Here is a 17,745-nt window from a genome sequence, read left to right as displayed (position 1 = left end):
TCTGCTGAAAAGGGGACACAGGAGTGCAGAACAAACTGCACTCCTGTGATCCACAGGAGTACAGCCAAATGAGCTTTTCCCATACTTCTCCTTTAACAGCTTGTGTGGGGAAACTCAGTTCTCCTCCCACCCACAATTCCTCACTTGACCTTTTCCTTCTGCACGGCCAGCACCTTTGGTTCTCTTCAGGGTCCCGCCTCAATGGATTTCCAAACACCAGAACTTCCCCCCTGTCCCTCTTGACAGCCGAAAAGTCAGATAGATGCGATAGAGTTCGGCAAGTCCCACACTATCGTCTAAACGGCAGAAGTATGGAAGTGAGCCATAGCCTGGGGATCTTTTTCTACTAACCCTTTCCACAAATGCTGAATGGCCTCTGCAAAGCAAGAGACAATCTTACCCTATTGCTGTTTCTGGAGAAAGAACTTCTGCTGTAATTCAGCCAAGGGAGTGATTTCTCCATAGACATCCTCTAGCCGCATAATTATATGGGCAAAAGATGGAGCACATTGCATCAGGCAGCACTAGAATAGCTTGCCTGGCATCCTCTTCCAGGGAGTTGATAGCTAAATCAGAAAAAAAGTTTAGTGAGGACCTGATAGAGGTGGGCTGCACTCTCAAATCTTTCCTCCCAATCTGCCAAGGGCATATTCATTTCATTACATTTTGGGAATCAGCTCCCGAGCAGCTCCCAGAGGCCCTCATCCCGAGAAGAGAATGGACTTTGCATATCCTGCAGACTACACCATGAGGTCATGAAATTCCTCTAACCTGATGCGTACCATCCGTATGTAGTCTTTGAGAAAGTCCAGAGAGTTTTGTGACACCATCACATTGGGCAGAACGTCAGTCTCATCTTGGACTACTGGTTTGATAGCCCTGCTATTGTATATGAGCTCTCTTAAAGCAACATCTTTGTGGGAGTAACTTTAAATATATATATATATATATATATATATATATATATATATATATATATATATATATATATATATATATATATATATATATATATATTTTTTTTTTTTTAGATAAAACATAAGGTTTTACGTTATGGAGTTTGTTCTTGCTCTTGTCCTTTGAGTCCCTTACTAAAGAAGACTTGGATATAAGGAAGTGCCTACATGAAATTTTCAACTTGAGCATCTGGAGAATGCGTTTTATGTCTCTCACTTTTTTAATGTTATCTGTTAGCGTACTGTTTTGAATTCTATTAATAAGAGCACCTACAGTATATATTTTTTTGGCATATCAAGTGACATTATGCAAACATGCGTTGTTTATAAAAAAAACAAAAAACAAATGTTTTTAGGCTAATTGCTGAGCTGGTTGAATGTTTTCCACTTATTTTAAATGGCAAATGCCTCATTTAGCCACTCAATGGCACTAATTCCTATAATATAGCACCAACTAAAGACTAAATGTGGTATTTTTCATTTTTAATTAATGGCTGGCTTAAAACTGTTGATTTAATTAACTTGTGTTCATCAATGTCTACTGTCCTCATAAGTGCATGTGTATGAAGCCATGCCTGACGACGTTAATGCAGTGATTTCTTATGATGGTCAACTCCATCTAGTGGCCATAATGCAGTACTTTTCCTGAAATCAAAACAATAGCGATATACCACATTATGACCATCAGATGGAGCTGACGATTAAGGGAAATTGATCTATTAAAAAAATACAAGCAATATTTTTTATGGCTGGGAAAATGCTGGTCACATTCATTTAAATATGTTTTTTTTTTAACAGACCTCCAAGTGTTAGTGAAAACTTACACCACAAAATGTACTCAACAAAAGGTAATGACACTATTTTTATTCTTCTACTGCTATCAACGGCCAACACGGCACAACACTTCATCCATGAACTCCCACTCCCTTTAAAAATTTTCGCACCCCTGGAACTGTTTCTTACATGATGAAGATCAGCCATGGAGTATATCTGAGGTCAGGGCTTGACAAATTTGCTTGGAATCTAGGAGCCAGCTAAAAAAGTTAGGAGCCAGGTTTTTTTTAAACGACTGACAAAGCTTTATTTTCAATATAAAAAATAACTAATCTTAAATTTACACAGAAAAAGACCACCCCGCTAGAGGCCCGAATAGCGTCACTAAAACGACGGTAAAGCAGCGCTAAAAATAGCGCCGCTTTACCACCGACGCCCCCCGCGGCTCGGTGTGAAAGGGCTCTAAGGGTCCGATCAGGTCCGCCTGAAAAACAGACAGGCGAACCTGATCAGACAGCCCGTGTGAAAGGGGCCAAGCAGGGAGATAACAAATTATTTATTTTTTTCCTAATTAAAATTAATTTAACAGTTTTTATATAAATATAAATAAATAAATAAAAAATCTATTACGAAAAAAAAAAAAGGCTATCCCCACATTCACTTCCTTCTCTTCTCCACTTTGGGAAGGAGATGGGCAGTGAAAACAGGCAGGTATTTCGCATTAGCATTGCTGGTTGCAATACCAACGGCCACCACAAGATGGCGCCAGATTTCAGAAGGACTCCAGAACTACCGAAGAAGGCCGCAAAGCCGGGGCCTCAATTACCGGCCGGCGCGGCCTGACGTGATCGCACGGGGGGGGGGGGGGGGGTCGGAGTCCGCACAGAGACAGGATACCCCCAGCTGTGCCGCCCCAGGCGCCAGGTCGCTAATTCTAGTCGCAAATGCGACCTGGCGCCCGGGGTTTGTCGAGCCCTGTCTGAGGTGTATATCAGGGTTTGCTTCTTCCCCACATGAGAGCTGTGATGTCCAGCAATATTCATATAGAAGACATTTCCCGCACTCAAGCCACTAATACACCTCGAGGGTTGTGTGGGATCCCTGATGTACAGGAAGACAGGACTTCAGTGAGGAACAATTCCCTCACTTAGGACAGGAAAGTGGCTTCTCCCCCTTGTGAGATCTCTGATGTCTGTATAGATGGGACTTCTGTGAAAAACATTTCCCACACTCAAGACAGGAATGTGGCTTCTCCCCCGTGTGAGATCTTTGATGTCTGTAAAGATCGGACTTCTGTGAAAAACTTTTTCCACACTCAGGACAGGAATACGGCTTCTCCCCTGTGTGAGATCTCTGATGCGTGTAAAGATGGGACTTCCGTGAAAAACATTTCCCACACTCCGGACAGGAATACGGCATCTCCCCCATGTGTGATCTCTGATGCTTGCAAAGATCGGACTTATGCGAAAAACATTTCCCGCACTCCAGACAGGAATACGGCATCTCCCCCATGTGCAATCTCTGATGTGTGTAAAGACTGGACTTTTGTGAAAAACATTTCCCACACTCAGGACAGGAATACGGCTTCTCCCCTGTGTGAGATCTCTGGTGAGCGAAAAGTTCTGATTTCCTTATAAAACATTTCCCACACTCAGAACAGGAATATGGCTTTTCTCCCGTGTGTAACCTGTGATGTATTTGAAGATTGGACTTATGTGAAAAACATTTTCCGCACTCAGGACAGGAATATGGTTTTTCCCCTGTGTGCAATCTCTGATGCTTGACAAGATCTGCTTTTGTTACAAAACATTTCCCGCACTCAGAACAGGTAAGTGGCTTCTCCCCTGTGTGATATCTCTGATGTCTGTAAAGATTGGACTTCTGTGAAAAACATTTCCCGCACTCAGGACAGGAATATGGCTTCTCACCTGTGTGAGACCTTTTATGCTTATTAAAATGGGATTTGAAAACAAAACATTTCCCACAGTCAGGACAGGAATATGGCTTCTCACCTGTGTGAGATCTTTTATGCACATTAAGACGAGATTTAAAATGGAAACACTTCCCGCACTCAGTACAAGAAAACCTCTTCTCTGTTGGAAGGACGGCACCGTCCCTCACAGTCTGAGGTTCCTCAGGATAAGAGGAATACGATGGTCCATCTACACTGTGTGGTGCCGGATGGACATTTGAGGTAGTCGGGTTTTCTCCTGGACTATACTGTGTGATGTCCTCATCTTCTACTTTACAGTCTGGAGACAAAGTGAGACAATCTTCTGAGGTTTTCCTCATCTCCCGTCCATGTACTAAAATAGAAATAAAAAGATTACTACTAGACATGAGCAGATTGGTTCCCCTAAACCAGGACTCCGCCCACATCAGGCAGCTTTGTCTCTGAGGATCTTACAATTCCCCCCTCAAGGTAACTAGTAAATGGGTCCTCTGATCTCCTACCAGTTCATTTCTTTATTCATGGACCTTAGTCAGAGAGTGAGGAAACAACGAGAACTGTCTTTTATAGGAGTGACAGTGATGAGGGGATTATAGGACGAGTGTCCCCACCCCCTCTATCACTCATTGCCATCTTCCCAACACAAGAAGTCCTGCACTTCCTTATTTAGTCCATGATTTAGTCATGAATAACAGCGGGGCTGAGCCCCACCAGAGGTCAGAGAGTGAGGATGGGGGGAGAACAACCAAGATGAAGACTAGAGATGAAGACTTGACTGATCCTGAAGACCACCATTATTGGGTAATTGAATCATCCCTCATTATTACTTTCTGTTTAGGGTTCCAAAGTTTAAGGATGTTATCATATTATTATTAACATGTAAAAGTCTGTGCTCCAATCAAATCATCAGATATAAAATGTCCAGCTTGTAGAAAATGGGTGCAAAAGAAGTAAAGCCTATGTAATGTACAACCTATTATATAGGATACACAAGTTAGGACTATACAATATCAGAATCATTTAATGTACAACAAACGTATATAGTGCAGGGGTCAGGAGTATGGAATGCACTGGATAGTTTATACAGTGGAGAGATTAGGAGTATGTAATGTACAACACAGACCCTATAGTGAAGGGATCAGAACTATGTATGGTTAATGACCCACCTGTTCTGATCTTTGATGTCCCCGTTATTCCATCCACCTCTGCAGACTGCTGATCATTCCTTACATATGTTTCTTCATCTTCTGCTTTAACATCATCTTCTGCTTTAACATCAACTTTTATATCTATCAGATCTTCACCCTAACCCAAGAGAAATAGAGATAGAGAGAGATCAACAATAACATCTGTATCACAAAAGCTTTAATATTGTGACATTACCAAAATGAATCCACTCATTGTCTCCACAAGTCCATGTTCTAGATACTCCTTCCTACCAACCTTGTAACAGTGAGGGATGGTGTGATCTTCCTGTGTGGAATCCCGTGAATACAGAGGATGGGGACATCTCTCTGGTGGGTTCCTGGTATTAGGTGGCTTCATCATATCCTTGTGTCCTTCAGAAAACTCCTCCATCACTCCATACTCCTCATCCTCCTCTTTATACTCTTCTTTAACATCAATATTATCATCCCTGAGTATTCCACTCTGAATATATATAATAAACATGAATTGTAACAAACATGATGTGTTTAAATCATAACTATCAATAAATGTTCCTCCTCTACCTGATGATGGTGAGGGATGGTGTGATCTTCCTGTGTGGAATCCCAGGAATACAGAGGACGGGGACATCTCTCTGGTGGGTTCCCATTACTGGATCCATCTGTAGGAAACACACACACTGACTGAATACATTGTTTCTATGTGTTTATCAGATGATGGGGGATCTAGGTGGACCCTCCGTACTGCTCTCTCCTTTACAATAAAGTCTCCGCTTACCCGGTGATGTGAGGGGCGGCTGATTGTCCATCATGACGTCCTTGCAGAGATCCTTGTGTCCTTCTAAATACTAACAAAAATAGACAGTGACATCCTGACACCTTATAGGAACCTGACACACACAATGATACAGTCACCATCCAGACACATCCCTTGTCTGTTACTGGATAATGTCCCAGAATTCCCAGCACCGCTCACCTCTCCTGTCAGCAGTTCCATCATCTTCTTGGTGACTTCTAGAATCTTCTCCATGTTGTGTCTCTCAGGTTTTAGGGAGTCACATGGAGGCACTGTGATGGTCATATGATCTCCTGACTTCACAAGAGGAAATCTCTGTATTGGGAAACCAATAGGAATATCATGTTAGAATCCAGAATCCTCCTCACCTCTCCAGTCAGGTCTGTGTTTTATTAATAGAGATAAGAGTGATGTCATGTGACCTCCCAGAATCCTCCTCACCTCTCCAGTCAGCAGGTAGATGATCTCCAGGGTGAGATTTAGTATCTTCTCAGTCATGTGACTCCGGTCCTCCTCCATCCTCATTGGTGCCGTCATTTGATCTATACAGGTCTCCTTGTAGACGGATAACATTGGGAAATGAAAGTAAGAATTATTTGGATGGTGTTGGTCACACAATAATAGGATGGTGATGTGAGGGGGATAATAGGAGGGTCGCTGTATATTTTAGAACTACTGCCCCCATGGGAACACATTTAGTCTGGACTGTTTTGTGTTTGTTACATCTTGGAGGACCCCGGACCCTCTTGGCCTGCCAGATCAGAAATTCCACTTTCTCTGTTGGGTTTTTTTTCTTTCTGAACTGGTTTTCAGCTGAAACAGAACCTCTCTAAGAACAAGTACTCACTAATGAATGAAGGAATTTGCTTCTTCATCTTACTTGATATTCCAGAACAAATCCACTGACCACTGAGACAATAAGATGGTTAAGATTGCCAGTTCTGTAAGGTCTGAAAAATAAGTACAGGTGGGGTGGGAGGGTCATCATAGACCCAGAGACCCCCTTCTCCCTTAGAGTCACCCTGAGCCCTCCAGACCCTTATTCCCAAAGAGCCATGCAGCCTGATTACCCCCTTAAGGGTCCCAGAGTCCTTAACCACTTCAATACCGGGCACTTTCGCCCCTTCCTGCCCAGGACAATTTTCAGCTTTCAGTGCTGTCGCACTTTGAATGACAATTGCGCGGTCATACAACACTGTACCAAAACAAAATTGTTATCATTTTCTTTCCACAAATAGAGCTTTCTTTTGGTGGTATTTGATCACCTCTGGGGTTTTTATTTTTTGCTAAACAAACGAAAAAAGACCGAAATTTAAGAAAAAAATAAGTTTTTCTTCGTTCCTTCACTGATGGGCACTGATGAGGCAGCACTGATATGTAGAATTGATGGGCACTGATAGGCAGCACTGATGGGCACCAAAAGGTGGCTGATTGGCACCGACAGGTAGCACTGATGATGAGGTACTAATGAAGTTTTGACAGGTGTTACTGTAGGGCACTGATTGACAATGTGGTGGGCACTGACTGGCACTATGGTGGGCACTAATTGGCACTTTATTGGGCACTGACTGGCAGCTGATGCACCTTTTTGGCAGCTGTGGTGGCACATCTGATGGGGCTGTGCTGATAATCCATTTGCTGATTATCAGCACAGACCCCCCCCCCGACAGGGAAAGCACTGATCGGCTCTCGGTGCCAGCGCGAACTGGCAGTTGCCGGTTCACGCGATGATTGGTCACAGCTGATCACATGGTAAGAAGCCTCTGTCAGAGGCTTCTTACCATGATCGGAGATGTGGCATGTCCCGCGGGTGCGTGCCGGCATGTTATCCTGCTGGACGTCATATGACACCCAGTCAGGAAAACAGAACCACTTCCCGGCAGGCAATCTGCTATAGGCCGGGCGGGAAGTGGTTAAGCTATATTACCCCCTCAGAGACTCCTGAAGCCTTTCAGCTTTACTAAACCCTCACAGCCCCTCAGCTCCTCTTCTTCCCTCAGTATTTTCCTCCCTCTGACACCAATGATGGAACATATTCTTCATGGCAGACTGGAGATTGTTTTCTTCCTCCTGACCAGCAATGTAAGGGTCTCTATGCTCCATACTCCTGACCCCTGCACTCCATCATTGTGTTGGCTGCATATTGTAATGATTGCCCATTTCCTGCCTGTGTAGTGTAACAATTGCCCTCAGTAGGCCATGTATGGTCAGGATGGTCATTGTCTTGTCTATTTATTGTCAGTGCTGTTTGTTTAGAGCAATGTTTCTTAACTCCAGTCCTCAAGTGCCCGCAACAAAACGGAAAATTGTATACTCACCGTTCCATAATTTTCCTTTCCTGTCGTATCTTCATGGCAGCATACACTTTGGGTTGTGACTCCACCCCTCACAACCTGATAGGACCACATAGCTATAAGTTGTAAAGATGGTCCCCGCCCCAGTATTCTCCATATATATCACCTTAGACGGGTGGGAGATGCTGCCATGAAGATACTACAGGAAAGGAAAATTACGGAAAGGTGAGTATACAATTTTCCGTTTTCCTGTCGCATCATGGCACCATACACTTTGGGGAGTAACTCGCAAAGACTGGGTGGGAATTCAAACTAAGTTTATTAACAAAGAATAGAAGAATTGGCCTGGATAATGGATCTTCCGAAATCCACTGTGGATAAGCAGGCGGAATCCACCTTGTAATGGGACATAAAGGTGTTCCTGGAAGATCAGGTAGCCGCTCTGCAAATTGTCTCCGCCAAGACTCTACAATATGCTGCCGAGGAGGTTGCCACTGCCCTGGTGGAGTGTGCCCTTAAGCCCTCAGGTACTTGATGACTACTCAGTGAATAGGCCTTTTTGATGGTCTTCACCAGCCATGACGCAATGGTGCGTGAGGATGCCGCTTGACCTCTCCTAAATCCATGCGGAATGATTAGGAGACTTTCCGTTGTCCTGATGGATCTGGTAGCTGAGAGATACTCCAGGACATTACACTTGACGTCCACTGGGTGAGGATCGCCTTGTTCCGTACTGAGTGCCGGAAGGTTAATCTCCTGGTTGAAGTGAAAGGATGAGGATACCTTGGGGATGAACCGGTCCGAAGGTTTTAAGACTAATCTGTCTGGCAATACCACCAGATATGGATCACTGACCATTAAGGCTTGCATCTCTTACACCCTCTTAGCCGTTGTTATGGCTATCAGGAATTAGACTTTCAGCGTCAGATCCCATAAGGATATGTTCTCATTAGGAAAGAAGGGCTCCTTAGATAGAGCTTCCAGTACGACTGAGAGGTCCCAGACTGGGAAGGGAAAGTTTTCTAGGCGGTCTCAGCTTTAGACAGGCCCGTTGGAACTGAACTACAAGGGGATCTTGTGCCCATCTGACTCCTGTCAAGGCGGACAGGGCCGAGACTTGGACCTTTAGGGTACTTGATCTAAGGCCCTTCTCTAGGCCTAGTTGAAAGAACTCCAGGACCTGCGACACCGATGGTGAGGATGAATCCCAACCTTGCTGTTGAGCGAAGGCGGTAAACTTCTCCCAGACTCGCCTGTAAGTAATATTCGTGGTAGGCCTCCTGGCCTGGAGTAGGGTATCCACTACCCTCTGGGAGCAGTCTTGCTCTAGGTACCTAGCCCTTTAAGTCTCCAAGCCATCAAATGTAGCTTCTCCGGGTTCGGGTGAAGAAGATGACCCTGGGAGAGTAGGTCTGGCGACAACGGAAGGGGCAGGGGATCTGCCGTATTCAGCTGCATCAGAGTAGTAAACCATGGCCTCCTCGGCCAGAAGGGAATCACTGCCACCACCAGTGCCGATGACTCCTTGAGTCTCAGGAGAAACCTCGCTATGAGCGGAGTTGGAGGGAAGATGTATCCTAGATGGAAATTCCAGGGGTGCAGGAGACAATCCGTCCCCTCCGCCAAAGGGAATGGTATTCTTGATAGGAATCTCAGACATTTCGCATTCTCCGGGGTTGCCGCCAGGTCTATCTCCGGTGAACCCCAAGTCCGGGATATGAGGGCGCAGGCCTGTGGGTTCAGAGACCACTCGTGGTTGGAGGTGAAATTCCTGCTCAGCGAGTCGGCCAACACGTTCTGGACTCCCGGAACATAGACTGCCCTTAAGCTTAACAGGTTCAGTTGTGCCCATTCTAGAACAGGACGGACCTCCTGCATCATGGACCTGCTTCTGGTGCCCCCCTGCCTGTTGATATAGGCAACCGCAACCTTGTTGTCCATTCTCAGAACGTGTTTTCCTCTCAAGAGCGAGCTGAAGGACAGGAGCGCCTGGAGTGCTGCTCTCATTTCTAACACATTTGACACTGCGTCCTGTGTCCTGAATGGCCAGCGGCCTTGGGCCGCAAAGTGCTGATGGTGGGCTCCCCACCCCTGCAGACTGGCATCTGAGGTCACCGTCTCCTGGTGAGGGGTGATTATGTGCTTGCACCTTCCCAAGTTGCGAGGCCGTGTCCACCACAACAATGATTGCTTCACCTCTTGAGGGATGTGAATCGACTGAGACATTGAAACACCGTTCCACTGGCGCAGGAAGGAAATTTGGAAAGGTCTCGAGTTCCATTGCGCCCACTGAACCATCGGAATGGTGGATGCCAAGGAGCCCAGGATACTGAGGCATGTTCTGGCTGGTAGTCTCTTGGCCGAGATAGCCTTCTTCACCTTCTGAATCAGGGGAGGAATTTTCTCCTCTGGAAGCTCCACCGTGTTCTCTCTCGTGTCCAGCTCGGCCCCTAAAAAGACCATTCTCTGAGTGGGGTGGATACTGCTTTTCTTCCAGTTTATCGGCCACCCTAGAGACTGTAAGGTGGAGACCAGGATTTCCCGATGCTGGATGAGAGACTCCCTGTTGTCTGAGAGAAGCAGGATGTCGTCCAGGTAATGGTGGACTCTCAATCCCCTCTCTCTCAAGTGGGCTACCACGGGCAATAGGACCTTCGTGATTGTCCTGGGTGCGGTGGAGATTCCTAACGGAAGACTTAGAAATTGGAAGTGCCAGCTGTTTATCGTGAAACGGAGGAATCTCTGGAACTCTGCGTGGATCGGGATATGTAAGTATGCGTCTTGAAGATCGATCGAGAGCATCTAGTCTCCCCGATTTATCGCTTGGAGGATTGATTGGAGGCTTTCCATCCTGAATGTTTCTACCCGGATTGACCGGTTGAGGTCTTTAGGTCCAGGACAGGACGAAAGTCCCCTGACTTTTTTCGTACTAGAAAGAGTGGGGAATAGAAACCCTGACCTCTTTGGGATGGTGCGACCTCCACTATTGCTTGTTTCCTTAACAGATCCTGGATATACTGGACCAAGGACAGCCTTTTCTCTCTGGAAGGAGGAAGCTTGGTTGCGCAGAAGTGACCCCTTGGGGGGCGGTTCTTGAAAGACCACCTGTGCCTGACCCGGATGGTGGATACTGTCCATGGGTCTTTTATCAATTCCGCCCAAACCAACCTGAATCTTGTGAGCCTGGCACCCACTACCGCTGGTTGGGTGGGTGTACCTTCAAAAAGGTTTCTGTTCATTGGAGGCAGGAGTTTTGGTTTTTTGGAATTTGAGGAAGGACGTCTGAGGGTTCTTCCAAGTTCTCCTGTACTCCTTCCAAGGCCTATAGGATTTTGCATCCCTGTATCTTTCCGGGAGATTGCGCTTGAAGGGAGGCGCTCTTTGTTGTTTTGGTCTTCTATCTGAAGGGATAAGACCAGACTTCCCGCCTGTCACTTTGGATATTGCTGTATCCAGCTTTGCACCAAAGAGGTTAACTCCATCATATGGAATCCTGCACCAGTTGGACTTTGAGGCCGGGTCGGCCGACCAGGTTTTAAGCCATAACGCCCTCCTGGCCATTACCGTCGCTAACATAGATCTTGAAGCGGACCTAATGGTGTCCACAGAGGCTTCCGCCACAAAGTCTCCTGCGAGACTGAGTTCCTGTAGGGCTTTAACGATCTGGTCTTGATCTGCGCTTTCAGCAACGAGTTTCGCGGTGTTCGATGACCAACCGGAAATAGCTCTCCCGACGGCGGCCAGTGCCACTGCTGGTCTGCAGGCGCCTCCTGCAAAAACGTAAGCCCTCTTAAGGTCTGTATCCACCTTTCTGTCCAGGAAATCCCTGAACATCACTGCGTCCTCAATGGGAAGCGTCACATGCCTGGCTAGGCGCATTAAAGAGGCATCCACCACTGGAGGGGAAACCAGGGGAGATACCCTGGGCTCTTTTAGAGGATATAACTTGGTAAGTCTGTTAGAAAGACTAACTTTCTTCTCTGGATTCTGCCATTCTTCCTTAATAAGCTCATCCAGTTCCTCTATAAATGGAAAGGCTTCAGGCACCTTCTTGAGATTCGGGAAATACTTCCTTTGTTTCTGCTGTACCTCCTCAGGTTCCTCCCAGTTAATCGCTTCCTTGACCGATTTCGCAAAGGGCCCTATGAGCGAGAAATCAAAGCCTGCTGCCGCCTCCAGTTCTTCTCATCTGACGGGAACTCTTGTTCCCTAGACATACTAGGATGAGATGGTGAGGCGCTCAGGGCTGTAGCCTCCACATCTGGAGTTGAGATATGCGTAGCAGGAACCCTGTAGGTTCTACAGTGACCAGCTCTTTTTCCCTGGCGGCTTCATCCATACATCTGCGGCAGGCCAATCTGTCTGGTAGAGCTGTGGCCCCGCATACCCAGCAAGCATTCCCCGCTGGACGGGAAGGATGTGCAGGAGACTGACGCCTACGAGCAGGGGATCTTCTGTAATGGGAATGTCTATGCCTGGAGTAGGAACGGCTCCTCCTACGGCTTCCCCTGTGGGCTGAGCGACTTCTGCCGCGTGAGCGGCTTCGCCTATGGCTGGAGCGGCTTCTCCAGCGTGAGGTCTCTCTCCCCCTTGATTTAGACGATCTTGATGACCTGGTAGGGCTGACCAATTAGGCAGCATTAGTACGATCCTGCTCTCTTTTTCAATCTTCACTACTTACCATGAACATCCCCCCCCTTACCTATTGGGCTGATGGTGATCTGCTGGGGCAGCGGTCTCCATAGAAAGGATAACTGTAATACCCTGGAGGGATACAGGCAGGTATAAACATGCAGGCAAACAATCAGAGGTACCAGGGGAAGAGAGAAACACTTACCCCAAGGAGGAAGCGTCAGAGGTGAGGCAGAGCTTATAGCAGAGTTGACAGCAGCGTCAGATATGCTCAGGAAACTGGAGGCATCAGAAAATGACATTCTGAGCCATTTAAAAGAACCGCCATGGCCGCCGGGGTCACGTCCCCACACATGCGCAGCAGCGCCGAGCCGCGCCATCTTGGAACCTGGCAAACGTGCCAGGACGCCCTAAAAGTGCTCACTGCGCATGCGCGCAAGCGCCGAGACACCCGTCCGCACAGGGGAGAGACAGAGAAGAACCACAATGCCCAGCAAGCTACACCACAAAATGGAAAAGACAGATGGAGACCGCTGCACACATCTAAGCCTATTTAAGGCTTATACTGGAGCCGCACATACCCCTGAGACCACCAGAGTGGGGTTCCTTCCATCTAGCTCATTTAGAGGCTGTACAGGCAAGGACTTCCACCCAGGAGAGGCTAGAACCTGGCTGGGGGGTGCTTCTGACATCTTCAGTCCTTTCATGTGAGGAAAAATAAGAGAATACTGGGGCGGGGGCCATCTTTACAACTTATAGCTATGTGGTCCTATCAGGTTGTGAGGGGTGGAGTCACAACCCAAAGTGTATGCGACAGGAAATAATGTTTTCAGGTTTTCCAATATTTTGCACAGGTGATTTGATCAGTTTCACCTCCTTAGTAATTGCCACAGCCGTTTCATCTGAGGGATATCCTGAAAACATGACCTGTTGGGGGTACTTGAGGATTGGAGTTGAGAAACATTGGTTTAGAGGAACATATTACTAGAATTTATCTCCAAAATGAAGAGAATGTTCCGACTCCATAGGTGGGGAAGTTTTCTGCCCCTGAAGGGGTTAATCTACATTTCCACACTATATATGTGTGTATCATCATCTGCTGGAGATAAAAGACATCACAGTGACTATGGAGGAAGAGGACGGACATGACGGGGGGGGTTACTGGGTGTAAATAGAAAATAAGATCTTATTACCTCCTCTACTGCCACTTCCAGCAATGTCTTCCCTCTACTTCCTCCCGACTCACCTCTCACCCGGAACTTTCTATTTATTTCTGACATCACTTCCTGTCTTCCATAGAGACTTCCTGTCTGTATTCTATAGAGACTTCTTGTCTGGGTTTAAGTGAGATCACCACCTTGTGGAGGTCAGAGGAACTGCAGCCCAGAGAATCGTCTTATGGTGTGAACACGGCCTTGTGCTGTGTGTGTATGTACTGCACCAATCATCCGTAACATTCTGACCACTGACAGGTAAAGTGAATAACATTGATTATCTCATTACAATGGCATCTGGAAGTGGGTGGGATATATTAGGCAGCAAGTGAACATGTCCCTAAAGTTGATGTGTTGAAAGCAAAAAAAAAAAGGGCATCACGGTTGTTGTGTATGGAACCGTGTAGCTGCAGTATGGTCAGGGTGCCCATGCTGACCCGTGTCCACTGCCAAAAGCTCCTACAATGGGCACGTGAGCATTAGACCTGGAGCACAGAGCAATGGAAGAAGGTGGCCTGATAAATTACATTTTTTATTACAACATGTGGATGGCCGGGTGTGTGTGCATCACTTACCTGGGGAAGAGATGGCACCAAGATGTAATATGGAAAGAAGGCAAGCTGGCGGAGGCAGTGTGATGCTTTGTCTGGTGGAGCTTATGCCCTGATGGCAGCAAAAGGGAGACCTACTCAATATTAGAGGGGTGGTCCTAATGTTATGATGGGTGGTTACAATGTTCTGGTGGGTTATCATAATGTTCTGGTGGGTGAAAACATATTTTTGGGGGAATTTAAATGCTTGGGTGGAACTTCATTTTTTTAACTAAACCTTTTTTCATCTCAAAGCATACAAAAAGTCAGATGTGATGATTGTTTAAATAAACAAAGGATTTGAGGCAACCTTGGACTTTCATGGTATGGTATAGACTCACAATGCTCAAAACAATGATAAAAAATACAAATCCATAAAAAAAAATTACCCACAAGGGCAGACATATAACATATTGAGACAGTTGAATTGCTCTGATAAGAACTGGAAAGAAATAGATGTATCAACACACGCTTCTTCAGGAGTATAGCTCAGAGAAAGATACTCCTGAAGAAGCGGTTCACGACTTCCGTTTTCCGGGGGGTGTGGTCGAAGTATGGCGTAGTGAGACGCTAGGGAGTAGAGCATGGTAACATTACAGTGCACTCCACAGGAGACCACCAGGACCGTGAAATTATGGAGCTCATGCCGAGATGTGGGAAGAACCCAGGAATGCCCTACACTCCTAGCCACTCATATATCACTCGATATCTGACGATAAAGAGACATCGGGCTGTCGGCGGATACGAATATGGTCCCACAACGTGCAGCACGGCTAGTGCAAAGTCAGCAAACGCTGGAGGTATCCTCACTATCAAGTGAGATCACGGATGAGATTCGAGCTGAATTAGCTGAACTAGATCCCTCTATATCTGCACAGATGACTACCAACAGAGACCCACAGGTATGCTCTGCAAATTCACTTGATACGTATACCCAGGAGCAGGGTAGAGAGCCAGACATTAAGCAGCTTATTCAGGCTCTCCCCACTAAGGAGGACATACAGACGCTGCTGGGCAGTCTAATGGGAGCCCTCGAGAGAAGAAATAGGGGAAGTTCGCTCTAAAGTAGAGGCAATAAATCATAAATTGCTCCGTTGTGAAACATCGCAAAGTACGGCCAATACACGCATAGATGCGACGGAGGAAAAGTTAAAAGTGGAGCACCAGAGACTGATAACGTTACAATTACAAGCCGAAGACTCTGAAAATAGAAGTAGAAGGAACAACGTACGAATTAGGGTGATTTCGAAAGCTACAGCGATATCTGATCTAAGAGAAATAGTAATTGCTATTTTTAATAAAATAATGGAGAATCCTCCCAGATACTCTGATTGAATTAGATCGGGTGCACAGGGTTCCTACAGTCCGCAACCCTACGCAGGTTGCCCCCCACCCTTATGTCGGGTACACTTTTACAGGATAAAAGAAGACATATTGAGAGCAGCCTGGCAGAAGGGGTCATTGGACTTTAATAAAGAGGAAATACAAGTGTATCCTGGTTTATGTCGTCAGACCAAAAATAGACGTCGGCTGCTGAGACCGCTTTTAGATCACTTGCGATCAAGGGGGGGCGACTTATAGATGGGGGTACCCAATGTCACTGATTATTAAAAAAGATGAACATACTTTTAATCTACACGATCCAGAGCAATAGCCTGACATTCCTGTTTTTGGGTTCAGAGGCTTTCGAGGTGCCCAACTGGATAGAGTTGCCATGGAAAGGGGCTTAGTGGGTGAGTGTGAGCTCCGATTAGTGAGTCTCAGAAGACTGAGAGACTTTTTCCTTCTTTCTTTTTCTATTTTTTTTTTTTTTGTGATTTTAAGACCTTTCCCTTCCCCCTGAGAACTTAGAAAGGGGGAGAGAGAAGAGGGTAACAAGGAAGAAAAAAAATGTAATGAAATACGTTGGATTTGATCACAGGTTTTGAGGTGGAAGATGGGGGTATAATATTGTTGTTCACCAGGATAGGTGGGGGGAGGGTAAACATCCAAATATAGAATGTATCTCTAGAGAGTTTTGTACTGGCTTACTGAATATAACCAAAGGGTTTTTTTTAAGTAAAAGTACATAATCAATGCACATGGTTTATGATGACACCCTTTTTTTTAATAGTTTATGGTATAAATTAGTTCAAACAATTGTTGTTAATATAGCACAGGGTGGGAGGGCAAGAGAAGGGGGGGGGGGTTTCTCCCCTATCCTTCAATGAAGCTGGTCGACCCCTGATGTCTCCCCTGTCCTCCAATAATGCTGATGGACCTCTGATGTCTCTCCTGTTCTCCAACGAAGATGATGTTCTTGCTCTTAGTCCCTTACTGAAGAAGACCTGGATATGAGGAAGTGTCTACATGAAAGTCTCAACAGGAGCACTTGGAGCATGCATTGTGGCATATCATTAGCGCTTATTGGCCTCTTAAAACATCAGTGAGGTCCAACTTATGAGGTGAGGGTACATGTGACATCAGAAGGGGAGGTGCCACCGGGTGATGTACCCGGGTGGCCCCGCCCCCTGCCTTTATAAGAGCTGTCAAAGTGCAGGGCAAGCAGTCAGCGGGTCCATCGGGCGTTGTGATTGACGGTGGATTTACATCGATTTTCTTTTTTAATAAGGAATTTTCCCTACTTTTTGACACTTTTTTTGGTGAATGGGTACCGGGTACGATGCTCGGATAAGGGTCTGGTATGGATTTTGGGGGGACCCCACGCCAACTAGGGTGACCACATTTCCAAACTGCCAGTCAGGGACATCCCCCCCTCCACTTCCAAAAAATCAGCTTGTGCTGTAATGAATCACAGCACAGTGATTAGACACGAGGTGGGATTTATAATTTCTCCAATCACAAGCAGGGGGCGGGGAGGGGATTGTGCTCCTCCAGACATTCCTGGCCAGGCCAAGTACTGTCAGTGGGTAAAGCGGTCATGTGGTGGCCTTTTTTGGGGGCATCAGATTGGCACGGGGGGTGGCTGTGTCAGTTTTATTCCGGGACACTGTATTGTCCTGGAATGAAGGTACCCGGGACAGACCTGCAAAATTCAGGACTGTCCCGGGCAATCTGGGACACGTGGTCACTCTAACGCCAACTCTTTTTTAAATTTTGGTGTGGGGTTCCCCTTACAATCCATACCGCCTGGTATGGACTGGGGGGGGGGGGTGCTGTTTTTTTTGCTTTATTTTTTATTAGCTGGCAATTGTAACTGCAAGTCATTTTAAATGGGATTTTTTTTCTTTAGAAATGTCAGTTTTGCTGTAGCATGTTCTGTATATGCTACAAATGCACCACTTTACAGGCACATTAAGGGGACCCCCCAGGCACGATATTTAAAGGAATTTTTCATTTTCATTGTTGCACTTTAAACAACATTAAAATCAC

At 46.2% G+C, this 17,745-nt stretch overlaps 3 protein-coding genes across 3 annotated transcripts in view; 1 reads left to right on the top strand and 2 right to left on the bottom strand.

The window, feature by feature from the left end:
- Positions 1-13,785, bottom strand: part of LOC141121605 (uncharacterized) — a 196,164-nt gene extending 182,379 nt beyond the window's left edge. Inside the window, exon 1 of the mRNA XM_073611254.1 lies at positions 13,763-13,785. The gene's annotated coding sequence lies outside the window, so the exon portion shown is untranslated. The remainder of the gene's footprint in view (positions 1-13,762) is intronic.
- Positions 1-17,745, top strand: part of LOC141121586 (uncharacterized) — a 190,165-nt gene that overhangs the window by 88,106 nt on the left and 84,314 nt on the right. The gene's annotated exons all lie outside the window — the stretch shown is intronic.
- Positions 1,689-17,745, bottom strand: part of LOC141121615 (uncharacterized) — a 29,491-nt gene continuing 13,434 nt past the window's right edge. The window contains 2 exon segments of the mRNA XM_073611267.1: positions 1,689-2,958; positions 2,961-3,813. Of these exon segments, the coding sequence (XP_073467368.1) occupies positions 2,878-2,958; positions 2,961-3,813 (934 nt within the window). The 3' untranslated portion in view covers positions 1,689-2,877.

This window comes from Aquarana catesbeiana, unplaced genomic scaffold (genome assembly GCF_042186555.1).
Source record: "Aquarana catesbeiana isolate 2022-GZ unplaced genomic scaffold, ASM4218655v1 unanchor226, whole genome shotgun sequence".
Lineage (NCBI taxonomy): Eukaryota > Metazoa > Chordata > Amphibia > Anura > Ranidae > Aquarana > Aquarana catesbeiana.
Note: the sequence above shows the minus strand (reverse complement) of the source record. Positions and strands in the feature narration are given on the sequence as shown.